The 12,706-nt window shown below is 32.6% G+C and overlaps 1 protein-coding gene across 1 annotated transcript; it reads right to left on the minus strand.

Annotated features, from left to right (window-relative positions):
* Positions 1-494: 494 nt before the first annotated feature.
* Positions 495-11,242, minus strand: LOC117339824 (homeotic protein empty spiracles-like). The gene is made up of 3 exons (XM_033901532.1): positions 10,412-11,242; positions 7,633-7,808; positions 495-1,064 (listed from the first exon to the last, which is right to left on the minus strand). The coding sequence occupies exons 1-3, from the start codon at positions 10,932-10,934 to the stop codon at positions 858-860; spliced, it is 906 nt and encodes a 301-aa protein (XP_033757423.1). The 5' UTR covers positions 10,935-11,242; the 3' UTR covers positions 495-857.
* Between the last annotated feature and the right edge of the window lie 1,464 nt (positions 11,243-12,706).

The following is a 12,706-nucleotide window of genomic DNA, read 5'->3' on the forward strand; positions in this document are numbered from 1 at the left end:
GCACAGCTTTACAGCCTGTTATAACGCTGTGTGTATCACATGATGTCAGATTCACAATTAATTATGAGAAAGACACACAAAATAGTAATAAACTTAATCACGCGGCTGTTTCATTCATCTCTCTAGAAACCGTAAGTGATACTAAAGAGCCTAATGCAATAATTTGCATAATTTAAATATTGAATTTCAAAAGATCGTGAGACACATTTGTATATGTATATCTGTGTCACTATTCAAATCAATTAAAACGATATATGCATGTATAGATCGAATCAATGTATCCATTCCCGTAATGAGAATCGGAGTAGAGTCATATAGTGTAACGAGTGTCATATGTTTGATAGAAGACGCTTGCTCTCCTGAAGTATGTAGCTTGTCTTATTCGGGTTTTAAGCGGGTTTTATTCGCTCTTGAGACACAATAACATTTTACACGTCAATATCCATATAATCATGAAACAATTATCATCATTATAAATATATTTTATTGGCATTGATAAAGACATAGCGTCTACAAATTCAGTATTTGCATATTGTTAATGGTGATTGTCATATGTACATTGTGTAGAACACAACACTGTGAAAGAAAATTTCAAACTCTTACACATATCTTCTGCTAACAAATATATAATATCCTTGAAAACATTGGACGGAACTTCCTCCTTAACAGAAGATGGTGTAAGATGAAAGGAATGTTTATGGCCTTCATTGTTTAAATCTTAAGTTATTACATGTGTTGATGATTGTCTATAATTTAACGCGATTGCCTTATGGCCGAAAGCATTCAAATACTTTCAAATTTTGTTGTATTTGTTAATTATTGTAAAGTGTCTGTCTGATGTTTTTTTGATGATATCATCACACTTCTAGCTCGGACTCGTTGTCAGTTTCATCTGATTCCTCACACCAACTGTCCTCTGTAGTAGATTTTTGGAACACTTCCTTTTGCGAGTCACGATTTAATTTATTACTACCCACATATGTTTTCGTCAATGTTCGAGTCATCTCCTCTTCTGCTTTCATTCTTTTGAATTTCGTCCTACGATTTTGAAACCATACTTTCACCTGCAAAAGAGAAGAACATATTAAATACTTTATTAAAAGAAACTATATTTGAGTTAATGAAATATTGTTAAACGTTGAAGTATATGCAGCAAATAGTTTTTAGTTTATGTACATTTTGTATTTGTCAATTGAATATGCTTACTGTTCAATGGTCTTACACTATATACAATAATTTCTCCTTTTAATTAAGGTATTTGTCAGTTCCATATAATGATGTTTAAGATTCCTACGCTATATACAATCATTTTCCTTTGATCTATGTATTGGTTGATTAAACATAATTATTGTTTAAGGTTCTTACATTATATACAATCTCAATGCGTCATATCCGTTCATAATGCACGTTCCAATAAAATTAATGACGTCATGTAAATTGATGCCTATTTCATTATAATCTGGACATAAATGTCTTATACTGAAGTACACATGGAATGCACAGCAGTTGTACTTTTCAGAATCTATCCACATCTTACACAGAAACAAATACCTTAGAAGTCAATGGGAAAGGTAGCATGAAAGAAGAACACAGAACCTTAAGAGGATGAATGTAAATTACGTATGATGTTTCTCAATATCGCTAATTGTACATCTTCATATCGCACTGATCTCCGTGGATCCTATTTGATCTAGATCTCCTTCACAATGTTTGAACCTCAATCCTCAGGATCCAATTGTTAGTGTGAGACCTTTTTATTGCATAATCATTGCCAAGTCCTACGCAGCTTGGGATCATTGGGATCAGATTCACCACCTAATACACGTGTTTTTATTGCAAGAGGTCGATGCCAAGACACGTCAAGAGTTATTGATCTGACCGAAATTGAGCACACAAACCCCTCTTCAAGTCTCACAAAGAAACCTCTGATTGCATGCACTTTTCGGAGACCAGCGACTCATTGTTATAAGGGGTCATTAGGCCTGTAATTGTGTTGTGTAAACAATACAAATGTGTTATCGCGCATTTACGCAGGCAATACGGACTCTGATAAGACTAGCTGATGAAGACTCCCAGCTCGGTGGTGGCTGGTACATGAAGCGTTTCAATACATTTATCCATACGATCAGTTGTCACCAGGACCACAGCCGGCCTGTACAGTCACACCAATGCGTGACTATAGGCGAAACTAGCCCCGGGTAATTTATTGCCGAGGTCAAAGATGGCTCCTCCGATGTGACAAGTATACTAATGGAAATTTCTTTATTTACAAAACTGTGGTGTCATATGTATGTTTAAAAGTAGTTTACGTATGGTATTTTCATTACAGTTTTAGAATAGGTAGTGAAGAGTTAGTTATTTACGATTTTTTATTCATGTAGTTAATTACTGTAATAGAGCGACAAAAATATTTCATCATATAACTGGTACATTGAACAATATGATATATCCTATACCTGTTTTAATATATATAACTGACGTATTCTGCAGTATGATTCATCATAACTTTATTCTATCATATAACTGACCTATTTTACAGTATGATCCATCCATAGAGTATGACAGACTTGCTAAAACACTATTGTGACGTCGTAAACAAAAAAACGTCACACGAGAGAAGCGTAGCAGAGGTATCAAATTTGCTAACTAACAGGGAAAAAACTTTTCCACAAATTTGAGTTAAATGATAAATATATACAGTGGTGTTGATAGAACACGAAATCTGTCAAACAATAAATCTCATACACCCTTAAACGATCGAGAAAATGATGTCTGATTCTCTATTTGCCTCATTTTGGAGTAATTATCGAGTCCGTTATGGCTGAATTTAAAGTGATACTCTTTCATTTTTTGTTTTAAAGCATAAATTTTTTTCCAAGTGAACATTTCACAGTAGTTTATGACAATATCGCCATGTTCTATGTGTAAGTTTGCGGTATATTTGTCACATTATCTTAAGGAAGCCATATATCATGCTGTCTTCGAAGGCTTTGATGGTACCGCATGGCCGTCCAATCATGACTCTATTACAATGTTATTAGGAACAAAATGGGATTACACACACATAGAGGTCAAAGGTTAAAGAGATAAACTTTTCATGAAGCACTAGCTAGCTCATTATCCCAAACCGAATACACCCGTAGGTCAAGGTTCATAACGATACCCTTCCACAAGGCGAAAATAAGGTATAGAATAGGCCGTACTTGCCAGGACCATTTTGACCCCGTGAACTGGAGTATTTACCCGTGTCGGTGTATGCTGGGGTATGAAACTGAAGATCTAACTAATCTTTGCAAATTGTATGAAATGTATTCACATAACGAGCTAATTAGCTTTGTTAGGCCATGCCTCATTTCATTCGATCTGATCTGGGCTGATGTATATATGGGTGCCACATAAATTGTCAATTACACTAGGAGATAATGATCAAGACTGACAGGTTGTCTTTATGTGCAGGGGGTAATTCTTACACCTTGTTAGATCGGGATAATAGATCCTGGACAATTTTCGCACCATACGTACATACAAGACAATAGACATTGTTAGTGTCGTAAGGACAGGAACTATATTGACATTTATGAATGAGAATAAACATGAAATATGTTAAATGAATTTGCAAAAAATGTTCGACCATGATGACCTCATTATGAATGTTTATTTGTATAAATAGTTAATTATAAACTAATAGTTTGACCTTGATTTTTTATAAGTGATTGTAAGATAGGGTACAAATACGTTTGATCTATAATAAGCTTTAACGTTAAATAGAGAATAATTGTTTTCAGAAGAAAAATGTACTATTTACATTGTTGTAAGAGTAACACAGTAGTGTCGTATGGGCTTTGATGTCAGTAATGCATGTCCCAGCACACAAAGTACCAAACAGGTGCCGTTATTGAGATACCATAAAACGTGTTTTTATTTTTTTCATAATTGTCTTTGATTCGTTTAATGATATGTAGGGTCTACTATGTTATGTATCTGATGTTATAAAAAATGAAATATTTCAATACAAATTATCATATCCTTTTGACTAACCCTACCCCATTGGTCGATATCGATATATCTTTATTATATATCATGCATGATATTTAAACAACAGTTTTTAACTCAAAATCATGACGATGCATGCTTTTCTGTACTTAATAAACTACTAATAATCCTACCTTATAGAGTGCACTAAAATTTGAGGTGCCCAATATCACTCTGTGATGGGCGGTTTTTAATAAATATAATTCTGTTTAAAATACCAACGTTATACATATAATTAAATAGATATTTTTAAAAAGAAACACGTTAAGATATATCACGAATTTCTTTGACCATTTTTCTATTACTGTCGGAATTGTATTTATTTTAAAGCTGTAACTGATTTGGCCTCATCTTAGTTGAAAAAAAAATCTTTTGAAAAAGGAAACCTTATTTCATACTTGTTCGTAAAGTATATCTTCGTTTCTTTTAAGATAATTAAATATGTGTGTATATAAAACTGTTGTTATCTACATGACGAATCATATACGAATATACTTTGAAATACGTGTTTGACTAATGTCAGTTTTACAGTTTGTTTAGGAGTTATCACTCATATATATGCTGAATAAAGTTTAGTCCATTCTCTTTCAATATTGGTTAACCATTAATTAATATACACAAAAATTATATAAATGTATATTAAAAATTATCTTTGATTGCCAAAACTAAAGTGTAAACTCTGCAATAATTACCATTTTGTATCGTCATATATTAATCAATTCTTACTGGAAGCAAGCAAGACCTTTGGAGAGTTTCTTTGGCTTTTCATCACACTAGATGCTTAGTTTAAACACATTTTATGATTTGTCAGTAACTTTTTCTAACTTATAGAGGACTTCTCCCACTGTAGATAAAATATTCATATATCATAAAGGGGGAGGGAATTTTTCTGTCTTCATAAGAAGAGATATTTAAATCACCTCTACTCAAGAGTACATATTGTAATGTTCCTTTCACACTATGCTAGTTTTGTGTTTTGTTCCATACGCAAGTTGGTATAAAACGAGCAGATAAGAAAGAAATGATAACCATAACAAACGATGCATGTTTGTAAGTGAGTGGACCTTACCGGAGACAGAATAACAAGAGAGCTACCACGATCGGTTTTGATTTGCTTTTTTATGTAACATTTCATTTCAATCTATCAAAATATGTTTATGTTTATGGCTAGATACCTTTACTCCAATGTATATAGGCGTTATTCTTTAATTTTGATTTCTTAAGTAACAACAACGTAATTTGTCAAACAGTTTGAACCAGTCTAAAGCTTAAACATTCTCGTCAGGCATTTTTCATTGCTAATGTTGATGTCCTGTGCATACACTGTACACTTAACCACACAGTAACATCATAAATATTCGTTTTGGATTTTTGATTTAGCTTAAAACCAATCAATCAAGTCATGCTGAAGCGCCATAGCATCGGTCAAAATCATTATTTTTCTGAATATAAGTTAGCCGTTTAAATTCCATAAGAATCATCTGGATTTTTTTTCTGACAGAAACTTGGTGATTTTTATAAACTGCTGTATTGAGTTACTACAACGAATTACGTACTTGATAATTCGCTTCGTAATTATTTTGACAACTGGTCTTCAATATCTGCATTTATGCACTTGAATTTTTTTCTGATTATAAAAAGTCGTATCTCGTTACAATCAACACATGTGCTAAGAGTACTACACAGATCATTTATTTATGAGTTCCGAAATTCAGGTGACAAATCCATGGGATACGGTTATACAATATGTTACTGATAGGGCAAGTCCTACGGAATGCTGAACAAGACATTTTCCTTAGTTTTACAGAAAATGAGAAGGGCAGTCATCAATGATTAGTTTACAATGCTATGCATCACCGTTTGTGATAACTAACATATTTGACGTATTATTTTTGGACACAATCAATTAAAAGTGAAGATATATTTTAAAACCTGTAATATTTCACATTTTCTTTGTTTGTTGGAAGCTGACATGTGTTAAGAACTATGTATTTAAGAAGACAGCGTGTACCGGTACACACCTTGTCCTCAAACTATATGTGTGTACATGCGTGTGATGAAGTTAAGGCAATATTCATAACAAAAAGCAAACCTAGAATGAAGAGGTCAAAGTTCAATATCCAAAAAGAAATTTTAGATGTCCAAGATTGACATGTTGTGTGCAACTCGTTAAGGTCCAGTTCACTTAATTTCACAGGTAGTGCAAATTGCGTCCGTGACATAATAAACCTTACAGGTAAACAGCCTAGGGTACGTTAGGGCTAATTGATCTAGGGCGGTGTAACATAGGTGTATCCTAAAAATTTATAAGTTACATTGCTAAAATTCGTTTGATGTAGTATCATTTAAATTTTTGGGGTTGAATATCCTGTCACATATTAAATTAATTGTATTCATTGTATTAAAAATACATTTAATGATATAGGGACTTAACTAATCACAGTAACCAGGTACATTCTATTATTGTATATTATGAATAACGATTTTTTTTATGTTATATCACAGGGAAAATGTCATTTACCGTCTTTAAAAATTAATAGCATTTTGGGTATCTCCATTAAGTAACCGAACCTGTGTTTTAAGTATGTGAGAACAATCGGGGCATCAACTCGTCCTTGTCTTAAATCTAACTATGAGACATTTGGTAATCTCTTCCACTCTGTACTCTCATCACGCGACACAGAGATAAATAACCCCTTGTTTAAGAGCCCAATTTTGTCTTCAATGACCGGAGAGCTACATGACAATTTTAAAAGTGTTATCGAAGTCGTAGATACATTACGTTAAGGATCTTAAACCGCGGGATAAATTTTTAATCAAAAGGCCGCATATTTATATATCGATATTTCTTATTTAAGATAGCTGTTGTATAATAAATTCTATGGTGTAAGAAATATAATTTTTTCTTTATATATTTACCTACTATATATCTACATATCGTATTTAATACGGCAGTTAGACACCACATGCCTTCAGCTATATTTCAAAATATTTCTATTATAAAAATTCCGATAATTATTGTCGATACTGCAGCCCTTAATTACCACTTACTCAAGAAATAAACTTTATCAAGTATATAGATATGCAATTATCAACTATTGTCACATTTTGATCCAGCTCTTAACTTGTGTATGTATTGTCACTATCTTGATATTCTTCTTATTATTATTTGGCATGCATGGTGTATATATCTAAAATTTTCCAGTTATTCGTGTTTATTATCGGGCAATTTAATATACGCATCAAAATATTATATTAAAAAGGCCGAAGTCAATCTAGAAAACATAACTGTAACTTATTCTGTGCTAAAATTTGAATGAATTCTTTGCAATATTAACGTTTTAATAACCATATATTTTGGCTGAACCTTAGATGTTTTACGAACTCCAATGCTCTCTGCAAATATATGGAAATACAAGACTCAGATTTCTGGTATATGCAATTTACATTAGTTTTAAAGTATAAATAATTGTATATGTTATAGATTAATTCATTTCTGTTTTGTAGTAGTTTAATATGTAATATAAATATTTTAAGTATTACATTAACGAAATTAAATTGTTGATTGTTGAATAATAAATTTACTGTCAAGATACCTACTTGTGTTTCCGTTAGGTGGAGGTCTGACGCCAGATCTTTTCTTTCCTGTCCGACAACATAATGGTTTTTCTCGAAAGCGTGTTCAAGACGCAGAAGTTGTGAAGGAGCAAATGCAGTCCGGATCCTCTTTGGTTTCCGGAAACGGGAAAACAGCAGGTCGGAATCAATGGTTGGAACTGGAAAAGACACGTTTAAATGAAACATCAACGCTAAAATATTTTAAAAAGATAAAAAGAAATTAAGAACAAATAGCTATTTATATGAATGTGTTGTCTTTTAACACCAATGTAAGTATTACAATTTTGAAAAGGGGATGGGAAGATAATGCTTAATTTTATTTAAATTTCAATTAGGCTTCCTTTTCAAAATTATTATTACAAAATAATGCAGTACAAAATCGTATCCGAATATCTTATTACTTCTAATTTAGGTGATGTAATTAGGCTATATTCAAATATTTTCAATGAGTCATTTTGTTTGAAAAATACTTTTATGTTCACACGAATGTGTTTATAATTAAGGGTCTGTGCATATGTGACAAATAACATAGGTATGCCTTTTATCTTCCTGATAATAGTTCTTTTATTAAATAACTTCTACAAAATCATTGAATAATTTTCACATTCCCAGTCTAAAAACATATTTACATTGAAAATATTCGTACTTGTTTAAACAAAGGTGAAACTAATACTCCAGTGTTAACAGGTAATGTGTACTTCAATGATTTATGATATTGTTTGTTTCGTGTCTCCTCTGATGAGGGTGTAATCGTGTTACTAATTAAATTTATGATCACGCTAATTCTAAAGACCGACATATTACGGAATAAAAAGGATCAAATGGTTGAACTTGTTCTTTCCAGCCCTGACGTTTTAAATATGATACGTCATCTCTAATAATCCTTTAACAACGTGTTAATGATTGCTTTATGACTAATAAAGACGCTTCATTAAAACATTAAATAAATACTCTTTAACTGTTAATTATCACTTTGATTTTCGTTGAAGCTGTTTTAATCGCTTGCCACTAATCTCCGATGTTCGGATTTTGCCCACTTCGTCTCTGTCAAATTATTTTACAGTTATTGAACAAGTTTCAATGCATCAAAGATCAAACTCGGGCTTTCATTCCAAGTACCACACTCGATATGAATCCGTTACTTTGATGGTCCTTTAACAGGCCAGTGTTTTGTTGAACATGTTCAATGTCAGGGCATACCATTAGATCCCGTGTAATTTTTTTGTCGATTTCAAGTGGTCGAAACTTCGACCACAAAAAGAACACAAACATTTGATGTTCGATTCAAGCCTATTAATTGATAGGATTATCGGTGTTTGCTTCCCTCTCCAGCGTAAATGATACGGTCAAACAAGGTTGACCACTGTATTCAGACCGAACAAAGGCTTTGGCGAACAGGAGGCCAAAAAGGTCAAATAAGGTGTCTAACAGCCGAATTAAACACCCGCAGACCCCAATGATGACCAAGCATACCGCAGATACCATTCAAACATTTTCTAAATCGATACATGTTCAGAAATATTTCATAAAAGATCCTTTTAAGTAGAACCATTTTGTATTCAAAAATAACATAATTAAAGCAGTTTAAAGGCCTGTATATAGTTGCGGAAATTGTTTCCTAAATGTTTCGCATATATCTGGTGATTGTCGTGGCATTAGATTACTATATAAGCTGTCAGCCCACGTTGACACTAACACGTACATGAACTAATAGTCTGATTATGATTTATGTGTCGAGGACAACAGTTTAAATTGTCAAATATTTTCATAATAACAAAAATAATTATGGGTCATAATTCTAAACCTTTCAACTGAAATTTGAGATTATTGTTTATCATGAAAAGTATAATATATAATCAAATTGAAGATAAAGAACAAAACCAAACAAGTGTTAAGCAAATTATTCATTATGACCCGAAGTTCAATACCATGGTAGTTGGTATCATGTTGTATTTGTATTTTTATTACAAGAAAACCAGAACTGTTTTAATCTGAGAATTATGAGGCCATATGTAACTAATAAATGTCTTCCCATATTTGAAACAAAATGCTTGAAATTTATTAACCGCTTAATTATTTCTAAAAAAAACCATGTATAATTAAGCACCATTTCATACTTGGCGCCACATTCAATTTTTAGGTAAAATTTAATGTAATGTTTTATGCATATTGTTATTTATTTTAGCTAATGGAAACTTTATGTAAATTAAATATAACGGCTCATTAATCTAAATATCGTCATGCAAAACGTTTTTGCTGTTAATTTTCTATTGTTAAAAAAATGCAGTTTTCTGATGCAAAGTGATTATGTTATGACCTTAGTTTTCATATTATGCCGGATATAAAATCTTTGATTTTCACTATTGCCTAATGATGATGTTTGGAATTAGGTTTATAGCTACCACTATATTTTGGAAATTCGAATTTAATATTATATGCATTACTTGGTATATAAATAATTGGTGACTAATCATTCTCTCTTTAGTAACATTATTTAATATAATATAATGTTGCAATAATAAATAAATTGAAAGGGAATTTCTAAAGACAATACTTCATTATACATTTATTTATAGGGTTTTAATACATAAATTGTAATTTATAAAACTCGATATGACACATTACTTGTGATTAGTTAAGAAGTTATTATAAATTCTTGTTAATAAATAATGATCAAACTGGTCTTTTATTTGTAATTTATATAGAATATATAATCAAGGGAATTCGTTTTAAATCTGGCAAAACAAAGCAGTTCACTTACCGTTAAATGGAGGTAGATTTAGTGACAATTGATAATGGTATGGGTTGAATTCGTCTTCGGTCGGTCTCGTCCACCTGTTGGGAAAAGATGCTAAATTGTTATCGACTCTTGTGCCGACTCCATTGTCAGCAGCACCGAAACACGACATTGGAAGTCCAGTTAATGCACAATATTTTTCATGGAAAGACGGTATCTGGTCCTCCCTGAATCTCATAAGCATGGGGGACGGACGTGGGGGGACGGGCAGTGAAGAGGAAGGATGCCCCGGGGGGATCTTCCGTCCCTCAAAGCAAGGCAAGCACGGGCCACCTTCTATACAGGTGTGAAGGGATTGGTGCCTGTCTTGGGCTGGATGAGAGTCCTTTTCCCCTCCTGAGGTTTCCGAGGAGGAACTATCCCCTGGGGAGGGAGTCCTGAGCTTGGCTGGGACAGTATCATCCTTTTCTCTCGGTGATCCACGTCCAAGCAGAGAGTCAATACTAAATCCGTGGGGGCGTTTAGTTGTTACTCCGGTAGCAATCATTGTTGGTTATTTATAACAAATACTAACAAAATGGACAAGACACTACAAATGGTAGGAAAATAGTTTTTTTCCTTGAGTCTACCATGCATTGTAATGCTGTAATTCAATTATGAGTGTACCTTTATCATAACAGCACAAGCGTAGCTTCTGTTGGCTTCTTGTATATTCGAATACATGAACACTTATGTTATCAAAGTCTCCTTTACGCTGGTCACATTTACAAACTAACAACATGACACCAACACGTTTGCGTCCTTTAAAATATTTTCTCCAATTCTGCTGTGCATGTCAATTTATTTGATACGAATTCCTGCTTATTGGCCGGGAGAAGTTGTGTTACAAATGACAGTAGACCGACAATATCATGCTGTCACGCACACGGTCAAAGGTTACAGGTCAGAGGGCAGTGCTTACCCGGATGACTAGTTCACCCTTTCAACATTAATTTCAGATTACACTGTAAGGGGGAGGTAGGTATCTTTAGACGCGGTATTGGTATAGCTAATACTTATTTACATTGACACGTCAGGGTACATTTATGTTTCTTCCCCCCTTCATTGCCAATAACATGATAGTATATGTCTACATGAACACTAATATAATTTTAGTAACAAGTACTCACATACTTGCATGCAATCGTAAAGGACACAGAAAGAACACAACTTATAAAATAACATTATGCACTGTGTTATAGACATAGAGTTTTGTTCAATTATTTACAAGTCTTTTAGAATTTTCTCTCAATTAAACATGTACACATGCGACGCCTAGGCCCTATTAGCGGCACTATATTATGTTTTGTCTGGGTCAGCACACCGGTTCACCTATTAACATAAAGCTATATGAGTATTCGACATCCAATTTAGCAGTGTGATTGATTCCATTGGCCTAGAGGTAAGGGTGTATGGTTCAGAGAATGATTTTGATATTCGTGTTAACAGTAAATACACACTGACATTACTAATTGGCGCTTTGATTGATTCAATCTGACTTTTCTCGAGTATATTCATTATGGTGCATTCGCAATTTTAAATATAAAACTCTGTATATTAATTGTTTTTTATTTTTGATATTGTTTATATTAGTGTGAATATATTATGCTGTTAAAATATTATAGTAATACAGTATCTATTAACATGTACCAATTATCAAAAAAAAAATCAAAAAAAATCCCGTGTGTATGATTTATCAATAACAGTGCTAAACTAGTTCAAACATACATTGCTGTCATTCATAACAAAGGCATTTGGTAAATGAATATATGGTTAAAGTGGAATATATCACCAAGTTTTATGGTCTATAAATTATGTATATGGAAGTTAAAAAAAGAGATTTATGTAATTTGAAAACCTTTGTTCCTCACCGTACCTTCAATGACTTGTATTTGAAATTGACACAGACACATTTTGTCTGCTAATTGATATTCTGAAGATTCTATATATTTACAAAAAAAAAACCCCAAAAAAACCAATTATCTACATGCATTATTTGACTACATTTTAATGCAAAAATAGTATAAATATTGCCAACAATGTAATTTGTCCTTACAACAACACAGTGCGTTTTTATTTCAATTTCACTATATTATATTATCAATTAACATATCTTACTATACTTAGTAAAGATGGAAGCAAGATTTTGGTATAAAAGAATTAGCCTTACCAACGCTTTATCAGGACATTACAATATCAAATAATTCAAACCCGCGAGGAAAAACAAATTAAAACAATAAATAAACATAAGAAAACAAAAGTTAATATGAAATTATTATT

Source organism: Pecten maximus, chromosome 12 (assembly GCF_902652985.1).
Source record: "Pecten maximus chromosome 12, xPecMax1.1, whole genome shotgun sequence".
NCBI lineage: Eukaryota > Metazoa > Mollusca > Bivalvia > Pectinida > Pectinidae > Pecten > Pecten maximus.

What these genes read in the sequence shown, in the direction of transcription:
- LOC117339824 (XM_033901532.1), bottom strand. Translation starts at nt 10,934, where the DNA reads ATGATTGCTACCGGAGTAACAACTAAACGCCCCCACGGATTTAGTATT. An exon ending in AAATCTACCTCCATTTAACG is followed by an intron (nt 7,809 to 10,411) that starts GTAAGTGAACTG and finishes TGTCTTTTCCAG; the next exon opens with TTCCAACCATTGATTCCGAC. An exon ending in TCCACCTAACGGAAACACAA is followed by an intron (nt 1,065 to 7,632) that starts GTAGGTATCTTG and finishes TCTCTTTTGCAG; the next exon opens with GTGAAAGTATGGTTTCAAAA.